Genomic DNA, 13,504 nt, shown 5'->3' on the forward strand with positions numbered 1-13,504 from the left:
GTAGAACAAGGAGTTTTTTCTTCTACTGCTCACCAGAATAAAACATATTTGTAACCAAAAAGCATTTTGTTCACTCTGTTGAGTCAGTTGCATTTTCTAAAGCTTGTAAATGCCTTGAAGGGAAATGTTTTATCTTTGTACTTTATAGATCATAGCAGTATTATTGCTTATCAGCTATATGAGTGAGTTGGTCTACCCTACCAACAGGTTCTCTGATATGGAACTGCTTGGAAAATGGGAAATAGGTGCTGGGATTTATTGAAACATGCAGACATACATGAAATACAGTGACAAAAGCAGAGTTTTTACAATTCTAACAAGCTTGAAAGTCTATATTTGGTAAGACCACCTTTATTTGTCAACACAGCCTGAACTCTCTTAGGCAAGCTTTTTTTTGTCATTTATTTCTTTAAGTAGTCTTCAGAAATAGATATCCAGGCTTCTTGAAGGACATTCACAGCTTTTTTGGATGCAGGTTGCATTTTGTTTCATTCTCTGTCAAGAGGATCCCATACTGCGTCAATAATGTTCAGATCCAGATTTTTGGGGAGGCCAATCCATGACTGATAGTGTTCACTTGTGAGTTTTCTTTTTCTGTCCAAGTATGTTTTTACTGCATTGACAGTATGTTTGGGATCTTTGACTGTCACTGTTGTAACTAACCCTAACCCGCACAACATGTCGATATATATGTCAGGTTTTTGGCTCTTTGGGAATCACTTTGTTGGTGTTAAAATACCAGAGCAATACCTACAAACCTGAGAAAATAGCTCAAAGAAGACATCGTTTGTGCAGAGATCGTGTCCTTGTGCCAGAGAGGCTGACCAGACAGCAACCAACACTCAGGCCCAGCAAAAGCATATTAGCCAGGAAGAGCTTTACTCACTGTCCATGATGGTTTGTTGCTAAAAGACTCCAAATTGGTCATCCCAACGGTCATGCCTGAGAAGCAGTATGGTGGCCAGGCATAGGCAGACAAATAGGTGAATTGGTGAGAAACAACATGTCTCAAAGAACGTGTAACCCTAGTAGAGCTACTGATGCCCAGTGAGCTTCTAGACAGGCCTTGGCAGAAAGTGGCTGGAGATTTGTTCAACTTGAATGGCAGCAACTATCTATTAGTGAGCCCATATACCCACACTTTTGGAGTTTTGGTATTTCCTTGTAGACTATTTGAAATATCAAGCAAACTACCTGGTTTGCATTTGTCTTACATTCTTAAAATCTACTAAAAATTGTTTTTGTTTCACTCTCAGCTGTCAGTTAGTCCTCAGGAAACCATAAACCACCAAATGCAAATTTCAGCATCAAAGTCACAGAACCACTAAACTTATTAAAATTTAGCCTCTACAACACATGAATGTGTGGACAAAATTTAAGCATACACACACAAACACACAAATCGCTGATATGTGAAAAACCTTTTTGATGTGTGTGGAAAATATCTGTGTGTGTGAGAGAAAACAGACCTCAAACCACTGAAAGAAGCATGTCTGCAGACATAAAGATAATGAAGAGATGCTGCTGCTGGGAAAGTGTACGAAATAGATAAAAATCATTTCATCCATGCATATATGTGTTACTGAGATGAAGACACAAACATGTGAACGTCTCTTTCTAGAATGGCAGATTATGCAGTCAAAGAGAAAAAGACTTCAGCATGAAAACAGTGTGCCTGCCCAACATCCACACTTTTGAAACTCTGTAATCTATTAAATGTGTGTGCTGCGACGTTATTTCGCAGGCAAAGACATACTTTTGAAATTGCACTTACATCTTAAAGCATTTTCATGCTTTTCATGTTTTGGTTATTAAATGTGAATGTTTACCTCTTTACTTTTAAAGAAAGATAGGCCATTGTAACGCTTGAGATCAAAGCTGGGCCGTATGCAGCTACCTTGGATCTAAATGGACAGAGATCAGGTTAAAGAAGTCTGAATTCAATAGTCAGAAGATGCTTTGACTGAACTATATGAGGCCCAGTCATGCTTTATAATCTCTTCTTTTTAGAAATCTCTTTAACTAGCAGCATATCTATCCAAGATATGCTAATATGTAAGAATTTGTACCAATGTGAGACGAAATGGAGCTCAAACCACTGAAACCAACGTGTCTTCATACAGATAATGAAGACTAACGAAGAGACAATGAAAACATAACATAAGATAAAATGGTGTGTTTTTATCTGTCCAGATAAATATGGCCTAAACTGTATTTTGTGTGGATGGTTTCCACGTAGGTCTTAGATGGATTAACAATTATGGTAGCTACCTGTTAAGTCAATTGTTGAAAACAATGTAAAAAAGAAAAAGGTGTGTGAGAGTGTGCGCAGTCACTCAGACACACACACACACACACACACACACACACACACACAACAGACAATTATTCTGTTTTTTATTTGAGATTCCTGAGTTTAGACATTTAAAACACATAATTCCACTCTTCAAGTGGTTAAAGAATATGAGCTTTCAATATTCATTCAGACTTTTTGTCATTATTTTTGTCATTAGTCAGGCCTATGTACGTTTAAAAGATATTCAGCTACTTTCCAGCTTTGAAACTTCGTCTTCTGTGTGAATTTTAACTTTCTAACTGTTAAGCACTTTGACTTTCAGGGGACTGATTCTGTGTATTTCAGCTCATTCTCTCATTAGCATTCTCTAATTTATTATGACTTTAGGTTGCCGGTTCGAGCCCCGGCTCAGACAGTCTCGGTCGTTGTGTCCTTGGGCAAGACACTTCACCTACCGCCTACTGGTGATGGCCAGAGGGGCCGATGGCGCAATATGGCAGCCTCGCCTCTGTCAGTCTGCCCCAGGGCAGCTGTGGCTACAACTGTAGCTTGCCTCCACCAGTGTATGAATGTGAGAGTGAATGAATAGTGGCATTGTAAAGCTCTTTGAGGGGTCCTGAAAAGCGCTATATAAATGCAATCCATTATTATTATTATTATGTATTTTATTTTTATGGTGCAGTGGCTGTGGTCCTTATGGCCAGTATTGGGTTACATCAAATGTAGTAGACTAATTTGCATTTAAGCTGATGATGCTTAGATTAATTCACTGAATTACACCCCTATGCCATCTGTATACAGTCTAGTGTAAAGATAATATACACTATACAGTGTAGGGAGTGGAAATCAGCTAAGACAGAATTTCTGTACTTTTGCAACCAAAATATAATTTTATGTCTGTTAAACTGTGTTATCTTCGACATTGATGTAGATTCAGGTAAAGAGATGGGAACAAACTGTGTGTTTTTGTGACAGGCTGCTAGTAAGGAAGTGTCTAAAAACTGGTTCTTTGCTAAGTTATCTGTTGTGCGTAGACACAGCACTGCTTCATCGCATAAGTGAGGTGAGTTTTCTATGCTTCAGTGATTCATAGGTCAATGTCAAGTGGCTTAACAAACAAAAGAAAAAAAATATGCCTCTAAAAGTGTGTGTGTGTTTTCACCTCCCTGAGAAATTAGTATTGGCATCAGCATAAAGAATGTAGACCTCATTAATTACAACAACAGCAAGCATTGATACATTGTGCTTATTTTCAACAAATCTCTTACAGTGCTGACAGTTTGGGGCTTTTACTGCTCTCTACATCTGGTTTCATAACTGCCTATCTCTTGTATTGAAGATTATTTTGTTTGACTACATTGGACTTTTCATTAATCTCAAAAATCTTGTACAGTAAAGCTGCTGCAGATTCAGATATTAGATTTGTGATACATATTTAATAACTTCCAAGATTCATAGTGAAAGCGTGTTCACGATGGTTCCTAAAATTTTAGGAAATTTGAGAAATTTTAGGACTTTATTTTCAGTAATCATATCATATTTAGGGAATAGCATAACTGGTCCTCAAACTTGACACAGTTATGTTGTTTCTTGTGTTACCTAAGTCCTTCAGTTATCTGTAAAATGTGCAGAGGCAAAGCCATCAAAAGACCTTGGTTTGTGTGGGAGAAAACAAGCTTCCCAACGAAGGTCACGTTTTTCATCACTGACAGTTGAAGCCATCAAATGTTGGTGCGGCTCTGGATTATGGCAGAAATCCTGGAAATCCAGATGGTAGCCAGTGATAGTACTTTTTGTCTAATAAATGTTACTGTGGGTGATATTTGATGCTTCTCCTCTGTTGTTCAAACATTCAAAAATATGTATCTGTGTGATGATGTTTTTTCCTGTAATAACGATGTAGACTCACTAACAAAGAAAAAAGAAAGAAAACACCAGCTGCTATGTTTTCACCTTGGATTCATTGAGGACAATAAGGGAATATTGGATGTTTTCGTTTGTTTTTTTAGTTAACCAGTAGCCAAGCAACAACAGTCAGTAAGTGTAATGTCTGGTTTGTGCTGCCACTTATTTCAGACTGATGATGGGGTTCATGCTTTAGCCCTCAGTGTTAAACTGTGCGACATCCACCCTTTCGCACTTCTCTCACATAGCTCTGTCAGCCTTAAAACTGAAAATGTTGACGTATTTGACACTATACCCAGAGACTTTAAAGTTAAACATTGACCAAGTCAAACCCAGACTCACCATGAGATAGCCTGACGGAAAGGCCGTCAAGCTGAAGTATGTTCTGTGTCCATGAGATGTGACTGTAAATTACAATCCAAGTGAGTGTGACCAGTGTTTCAAAGTTGACAATGCGTGAGAAAAAAGTGTGCCGAGGCTGAGAAAACATACAAAGTGCCTCGACAAAGTGACAACAATATGATTCATAACCGTCATCTAGTGCTGCTTGATGTGTCTTCTTGAAATATCCGCAAGCTGACACATCTCAGCGGGTGTTTAACTACACTTCTGAAACATTTTACTTTTCACACCATGTCCTTACCCTTGTGAATGTGGTGGAATAACAAGGCCATGAAGCTAGAATGTGAGGCCAAGTCAAGTCAAGTCATCTTTATTTATATAGCACATTTAAAAGACATCAAGTGTCGGCCAAAGTGCTGAACAGAGGGATAATATAATAAAAGAATTAAAATAGAAAGAAAACATTTTAAAAAAGAATTGTAAGACATGTAAGAGTATATAGCATATAATGTACATGCAAATATGCACATACATATACAAAACTGTACACATTCACACACAAGCACACATATGTGAACATAACGTATATACACATACAACACCATCCAATAAGATAAGAGACCAAATAGACAAAATAAAAAAGATATCAAAGAGATCCAAAAGCCTTGGAAAATAAGTAGGTCTTGAGATTCGATTTAAAGACTTCCAAGGATGAAGAGAATTTTATGAAGGGGGGAAGACTATTCCAGAGTCTCGGGGCGGCAATGGAGAAAGCCCTGTCCCCTCTAGATTTGAGCTGGAAGCGTGGAACTGATAAAACCATCTGACTGGAGGAGCGCAGAGATCGAGTGGGTAAGTGCAGGCTAAGAAGATCTGAAATGTAACCTGGAGCCAAACCATGGAGAACTTTAAAAACAAATAGTAAAACCTTAAAATCGATTCTATGTTTAACTGGTAGCTAATGTAGAGATGCGAGTACTAGGGTAATATTCTCTCTCTTTCTAGTACCCGTCAGGAGCCTTGTGGCTGCATTTTGAACAAGTTGCAGGCGGTTCAGGCTTGAGTGACAAATGCCTAAATAGAGAGAGTTACAATAGTCAAGACGTGACGTTATGAAAGCATGGATAACAGTTTCCAGGTCTTTAGATGACAGGATATTTTTGAGTTTAGAAATGCTCCTGAGTTGGAAAAAACTGCCACATCTCCCATTATTCTAGTCTGCCTCCGTTTGTCTTAAAATCTTGAAAATCTTTTTTAATCATCGGTGGTAGGGTAAATGGTGTCATGTTAATTGTGTTTTCTCACAAAAGATGGCAGCTGAATTCAATGCGTCAGTGCAACTGTCCTTAATGGATAATGGATGGATTCTGCTCTGAATGGGCCCGTGTCAGTGCAAGGCGAGTGAATCTGAGCAGGACTCTTGAATCCATAAAAGAAGTAATTAAGAAAGAATTGTTGGCTGCTACACAGGGGAATATTGCATAGGTGGCTCTCAATTATGCTCCGGGGCTCGTGTGAATATTGCACAATTGAAGATTTAAACAATAAGTTCCATACCTCTAACATACACATTTTTTCCCCAGCCTCAGCTGTGAAATCACGCCCTGGCCCTCAAAGCAGGAGCCTTTGTGAATATCATTCATAGCAATTTAATTAGCTAACTTTCTCTTCAGTGAGAGGAAGGAGTGCTCCATTAGTTTGTTCCAGCTCATTGTGAGACGAGTCTTTACATGAAATGACGAGAATGCCGCAATTTTGCCGAGTGATTTATTTTCTCCATTTTTATGAACGTCAGCATTGCAAAGGTCACTTCCTTAATATGTCGCTACATCATTCTAATGCCACAGGGCGGCCCCTAATGCTGTGGGACGTTACACGAAATGGACAGTGTGAGAATGCCGTGGACATCATGGTAGACTTCGGTGGTGAAGAGGAGTAATGGAGAGAGCAAGAGAAAAGACAGGAGGCGAGGGCAAGAAGCGAGGACGGGATGGTAGATAAATAATGAGGGAGTAAGGAAACTTAAGAGAGAAACGGAAAAGGAGTGAGAAGAAGAGAGAGAGCGTCATGGAGGGTGCTACAGGAGGAAGGGGGGTGGCGGTTGCACAGGTACACAGTATTCCTGGGTGAAACCATCATTACTATGAGCAATGGTGGCAGTCACTGGCCATTACCTTAGCCATCCACTGTCATAAGCAGAACATTTTTCCAGCCTGCCCTGCATGTCAGGGTATACGGCGAGCAGGCTCTTGCATGCTGAATGTGTCCTCTTTGCTTTCTCCCTCCCTGAGCTGGAGACCCGTACGGTACTCACTAGGTAGCCGCTTCATCATCAGAGGAAGGGACCTGTCGATAGATCCTGTGTGTGATCAATACGGTCATTCACAGCTTCCCCTCCTTGTCCTTTTCATCCTTCCTTCTCCCCTAGCATCTTTCATCCCCAAATGTGAAAGGGATCAGTAAAATAGGATGACAAAACAGGCACTGTTTGTCCTGGTAAATCTGTCTAATGATTTTCTATACTGTAAGGTGAACTGGCCGAAAATTACTCCCATTCACTTTGAGCCTAGTATAGAGTGTGACAGTGCAGCTGAAATGAGGGCCGGGTAGTGGGGTTTAGATTAGCCTTTTATAGCGGAGTGAGTTCTCTAGGTTCTCTATCAGAGGCGGGAGTGAGTGGCGGGGCTTTCTGCTCTTTGAATACTGTCATGATGTGGGCATTAAGACTCACTCCTGCAGAAAGGTTCACAGAGGTGCTGAATGAATGCGCATCATAGAAGTCAACTACGAGGCCTCTTTTTCTCTCTATCGCTCGCCTTTAACTCTGCTCATAAAATAGCTACTTGCGTTTTTCCCTCTATCTTCCATATAGAGGAATTTAAAGCAGAAGAAACGAGTCGTATGTTTTATATAGCCATACTTAATAACCAGATTGTCTATACAGCAGCTCTAAATATCTTTCCAGTAAGTATTTATGTTGCTTCATATTGAGTATTTAAGTCTTACTATTGTAAAATTGGAACTTGTATCACCTACAAAGTGTGTGAAAGGATTAGTCACTGTTTTTCCCTATCAATATTCAACATTTAGCACCTGGCGCCAAGCATAGGGATGATTTAGGTAAGTGAGAGTGGAACGCTTTTTTTATCAACATTGCATTCACATAGCCAAAGGGAAGGCTGAAAAAACTCAACATTCATTTTTTTCTCTCTCTTTTTTTAGCTATATTTGCCCAACACGCCACGCTGGATTGAAATTGTGACTTGAAATATTATTCTGAGCTAATACCAATATTCTATTTGTATGGTTCGAAATTGAGTTTAAAATGTCAACATAACTTCAAAAGCTGAGCTGTTAACAGAATATACCCTTCAACTTTTGTTTTGTTAAGTGCAATTTTTAAAAAATGCGTTTGTGGTACAACTTGTCTTTGTCGAGATGAACACATAATAGGAGGAAATATTAATGCATTTTATTATAATGTGATTTAAAAAGGTGTTTTTTCTTATTAATTTATAAAAGTATTCTCTAAGATATGTAAGGAGCCCAGGCTGGCACGCCTAAACTCCACAGACAGCTCATTTACAAACTTTTCAAGCTCTGACAGCAGAGGCTTGGTTACATGCAAGCTGAGCATGTGCAGCAGCCTGCAGAGCTCTGCAGAAGACGTCCAACTGTGCTCCAGGCCGTGCAATGAGTTTGCAATTAGTCTAAGATATAGTTTTGTTGCATATTCTTATTATATGAGTGGGAGATAATATGTGTGCAGTGTAAATGGGTGTTTCCTGCAACACAAACAGAGAACAAGGTGAAATGAATATTAAACTGATGGACAATAACTAAAGGGAAACCATTAAAAACAGATGGTGAACGATTTCTAGCTTCTAGCCATAAACCATTTGCCAAGAATGTCACGAAAAAACCATAGGATAGTTTCCACCTCAAGAGTTCAACTTCATTGATAATGTATATGAAAAGAAAGAGTGATGTACCTAATAGCTTTGTAAGACCCCTTATGGCAGCTAACAGCCCTGTGAACCCACCGGAAGGCATTATTTTTCTCATGCTGTAACTAGGGAAGGGCTGATTGTCTTTCATGCTCCATACTGTCAGAGCAAATGAAGTCAAACGGAGGCTTAATTACAGCGATAACTTGTTGCCCTGCGGCTAAAAAACATCTGATCACTAAACAGCTGGGAGGAATTTTCTATTACTTGATGAATGCGTAATTGGGTCCAGGGTGACTGTCAAAGAGCAGTTTTCTTTAAGTACAACAAGGCCTCCTGCTGTGGGATTTCTCAGTCCTAAGGGTGTGTGTGAGATTATATTGTGTTTTGCAGTTTTATGATTTAGTACGGCTTGTACCATCCATTAGCTGCAGCTACTGTTGTGGGTTCACATTATTCTTCCACCAAGGCAAAAGCTGAGGTGGATGTATGCGATCAGAGCCATCTTTCTGTCTGTTTGTTCCTAGTAAGATTACACAAACCTGTCCAAGTGAATTTAATGAGCCATGAAGGTAAAGCATAAGCCAAAGAGGATCCTACTAAATTTAGTCGTAGATTCAGATCGCTTTTAAAAATGACCTTGGTGGATCTTGATCTTTGTGAGTGCCCTTATAGGATCAGTACAGTACACACTGCACAGACACACTCTGTAAAATTTAACGTGCCTAAAATGGCTTGACTCTCGGCTGCCTGTGAAGCTTTCCTACAATGTAAGAAGCTGCCTGAACAAAATAGTAAGCAACCTAATAACAAGTTGTTTTGCTTGTGGCAAAAGATAGGACATGCCTTTTTCCATTTGGCTCTGTTCAGTGCAAAGCATTCAATTTTTCTGTACATTATTTCCTTCTTTTTTCTTCTTTTTTTTAAATGCACAATAGCGGTAGGTGCTGCTAAAAAAACATGGAAGGGTGGTAAAGGTGGTTGTTTGCTGTGTAGGTGGTAGTCTTGAACTCTTGAAAGGCTTCAGAGCATTATAGCTTTTGAAGGTAATTGTTGTAATTAGACATACTGCGAGATCTCAAGTTCTGGAATCTCCCGAGTCCTTCTGTCTTGATAGAAATGTAAGGACAAGCATGAACAGAGTTGTGAGTGATGCAACTGTGGATAAAAAACACCATACAGTACATCGGAAAGCAGAACTTAGAGTTCTCTATCTCCATGTTATCTATCTATCTATCTATCTATCTATCTATCTATCTATCTATCTATCTATCTATCTATCTATCTATCTATCTATCTATCTATCTATCTATCTATCTATCTATCTATCTATCTATCTTAGAGTGAATATGTGTTTCTGTATGGACACTTTGAGGATTTAGGTAGTTTAGTCTTTCAAAGGGTTTTCTGCCCCCAATTGTGCTGCTTCTTTCTTCCTCTGCAATTTTGTGCATCTTTTCTTTTCTATTCTTTGTGTGTCCCCCCCAGCACTTTTTTCTTTCTCTCAAACAAATGTGAGATCCTGAACTGAGCAACATGTCAATAGCTGTGTGTGCTCAAAAAGTGGCCGGCTGAGCTACTCTTTTTTTCTTATGATTGCCAGTTCTGATGAAGAGGGGTCATGCAGACATATATAGAAAGCAGTGACTGCAGATATGCACTGGTCTGAGTCGGGGTGGTCTTTAATCTGCAGAAAAATGGAGGAAAAATCCCATTAGTAATTCAGCTTTTCCCTGTTATTAAAATTTAGCTAATCTGTGTGCATGTGCACATATTTTTGCTAAGGGGTGAGGGTTTAACAAATTTATCTTTCATGCCAATGGATATGATCACAAAGCCAGTGTTATCATGGTTGTATTGCTGTCTGCTGATTATTATTATCCAACGATTCATACACTTTCTTGACCATCAATCCATTCATTGTCTTCCACTTATCCAAGCGAGGGGTTTGGAGATTATCACAACTGTCACAGGGTTAGAGGTGGGTTTATGCCTTGGACAGGATGCCAGTCCATCACAGTGCTAACACAGAGAGAAAGACAACCGTTCACGCTCACATTTACACCTACGGCCAATTTAAAATGTTGAAAGTTGGACTAAATATCTACTCCAAAGACTCCAGAGTCCAGACAGGTCCAAGGCAGCTGGCAGATTTGAGGAAATGACCTTCTCACTGTGAGGCAACAGTGATAAACACTGTGTCACTTTACCTTCTGGTTATCATCATTTGAATTATTGCTTATTGCTTATTATAATTTGCTGTGCAAAGAAGACATAAATACCTCAGTAATAGCAATAATATGTCATACAGGCATACACGCACACACACAGCTTTCTACAATAGTCTTACCTATTATCACAGCAGTTAGCTGAAAGCATTTTTTCAGATTGTATCACATTTTTCTGAAATGCTCGAAGAGCGTGCTGATAAACAAAATGCACCATATCTATTGATTGGATCTACTGATTGGTTGTCCTAGAAGCGTAGTCTTTTACCAACAGGTTACGGATTTTCTCATTTGTAGCAGCAGGCCCCCAAGCCTTCCTCATAACACCCTCACTGTGTTTCTGTTAGGATCCGAATGCAAAGCTATTACACACTGGAGGGTTTGTCTCAATCACACTGAATGGCTATGAATTTTAAATGTGGGATTAGGGCCTACAGAGAAGCAGGCACATGGGAGAGACTCAGTCAGTTGAGTGCTAATTTTATTTTTTATTTATTTATTTATTTTCATAAAAACAGCTCAGACAACACATTGTTAACAGGAAAGATGCATTGCTTATGCTTTAGTCCTTCAGCTGCTCCCCCAAATCAAACCAAAGCAGGCACAAATGCTCCACAAGCAAAGAATTTGATGATGACAAACATCTCTTTTCCTGTCGTGGAGAATCAGAAAATATATTAAGTAAAAATTAAAACAGCAACAGATGCAATCTTGCAAGAGAAATGTCCTTTATTGCAGAGGAGCTGAGCCACCCCCACAGGGGAATGACCAAAGATAAAGACCTTTTTTCTTTTATACAATATTCAAAACAAGTAAACATTCTTGGAGCTTGGAAGCAATTTGTCATTATCTTATGATATTTACTGCACATCAATTTTCCCTTTTCTTAGAGATTCTCAGAAATGGAATCATGTTCTTGGCAGTTGGACGCAGTAACATTTTCTTTCATTAACTCTCTTTAAGCATAGTCCGTTGAGTTGAAGTGACCGAGGAAGGAATATGCTCGTTTCCTGTTATTCCCCTAACTGCATTCCTTCCCCAAATTATTTTAGCACATCCACAAACAGAATATGAAAATATGACCATACATGGAAAAGATGAGTATTGAGAAACATAATCATTGTTGAGGATGAAAAATGTGTAAAACAGTTGTTGGTCAAAAATATATTGCTCAAGGATAATGCTACATTTAAATCAAAGCCATGCTTTCAAATATCTGTTAAAATCAAATCAAAAGAGTTTATTGTTAGTGGTTCTTTGTGTGAGTCAGTAAAGTTTGAGATATGGATTGAATCTTGCTTTATTTTGTGTATATTCTGTGTTATTGGGGGTAAGATGAATTCCTATGTATTGTATATTTTCTGATGATTCAGTTAATTGTAGAGCTGTGGTCTTTTTGAGCAATAACTAATCTTTTTTTTCATCCTTACTGTTGTTTTAGATGAAGACATGGAAGACTTATCTCCATATGAACCTGTTGCACCCAACTGGCACCCTGACACAAGCCGTTTGGCTTCCATCTCTTCAGGTATCACAGCATTGATCTTAACAAAATGATGAATTTATAATAATGCCCATTTCTTAGGGGATTTTGATTTCTTATTTCTTTTTTTAAGCGTTAACATGCCAGGTTTGTTGATTATGATTTTGATTATGATTATGATGATGGCATATGGCAACAAAAATCTACTTTTCTTTAACCCCAAATATTATTTTTTACATTAAAAGAATTTACTAAACTAAACTTAACAGCTCCCGAAATGCACGATTTTCTCTTACTTAAACAACTGAAAACTGTAATACTGGAGTTTCTGTACACCCATCATTACCTAACAAAAGCAGTGTATATGCAATAGATATGTACAACAAAACTAATGTCAGCTACATCAGTTACATCATTTTCCAGTATGTTTCTAACTTCACCAGGCACACAATTCCTCTGTATTTACTTGTTTCTATAATTTTCCTTTTACTTTTATTTGATCCTTGATCCTTTGCTCATACAGAGGCTGCTAGCTTCTGGCTGACTCTGAGCGCTGGATAGCTTTAGCCACTTTTCCTTTGTTAGCGTCTTTAAAATGTCCATTCTAGATCAGGTTGATTTAAGTCTTTTTAGGTTTGTTGTTACAAATGTTTTACTGGTGGTCTCTTCACAGTTTACTTGGTGAACTTTGTGCTCACAAGTATTTATTAGTGTAGGTGTGCATGTTGCGCATGCAAGAAAGAGACTGACTTATAACTGGACATACGTGAGCCACCTGTCCTGGCTGAGAATGCAGAACACTGAATGATTGTGGTTCCTGATTGGTGTCTAATAATAATAATACTGGAAATGTTACGTTAATAGCTGTTCTGGAGAGAATGCAATATAAGTTTAATAGGGCCTAAAAAATGTGCAGTGGGCTACTCGTTCCTCATTGGCCATCTACCAGTTATCTGTCCTTGCCTTTGGATAAATTGGGTGCTTATTGTTTAAGCTGTCCAGCATACAGTGGTTTTTTTGGCCGTGTGTGCTAAAGTATACACTTTCAGTGCACCACCCCACAGCTATTGATTGTGCGTTCAGTTTGATTTCCTCTTTGGTTTACTAATTAAACAGCATGGCCCTCAACAGAAGAGCTTTAGCTTCTCTAATGCACTAGTTACTATGGCCACTCTATCAGTAATCAGTGCAGATCTTAAAAGACACCGATATAATAATAAATGCATTGCAGAGAAGCATGTATTAGTATAGACGTTACTGGACACAAAAGGATTTCTGTTTAATGCTGGAGCTATAGGCTACA

The 13,504-nt window shown here is 38.7% G+C and overlaps 1 protein-coding gene across 3 annotated transcripts in view; it reads left to right on the plus strand.

Moving 5' to 3' along the window:
* The window catches only part of LOC146375972 (GDNF family receptor alpha-2-like), a 66,645-nt gene that overhangs the window by 5,011 nt on the left and 48,130 nt on the right, over nucleotides 1–13,504 (plus strand). For all 3 annotated transcript variants that reach the window (XM_084946009.1, XM_084946012.1, XM_084946011.1), the window contains exon 3: nucleotides 12,160–12,246. In XM_084946009.1, the coding sequence (XP_084802135.1) occupies nucleotides 12,160–12,246 (87 nt within the window). The remainder of the gene's footprint in view (nucleotides 1–12,159; nucleotides 12,247–13,504) is intronic.

Source organism: Perissodus microlepis, chromosome 12, assembly GCF_051167445.1.
Source record: "Perissodus microlepis isolate ML-2025 ecotype Zambia chromosome 12, ASM5116744v1, whole genome shotgun sequence".
NCBI classification, from domain to species: domain Eukaryota; kingdom Metazoa; phylum Chordata; class Actinopteri; order Cichliformes; family Cichlidae; genus Perissodus; species Perissodus microlepis.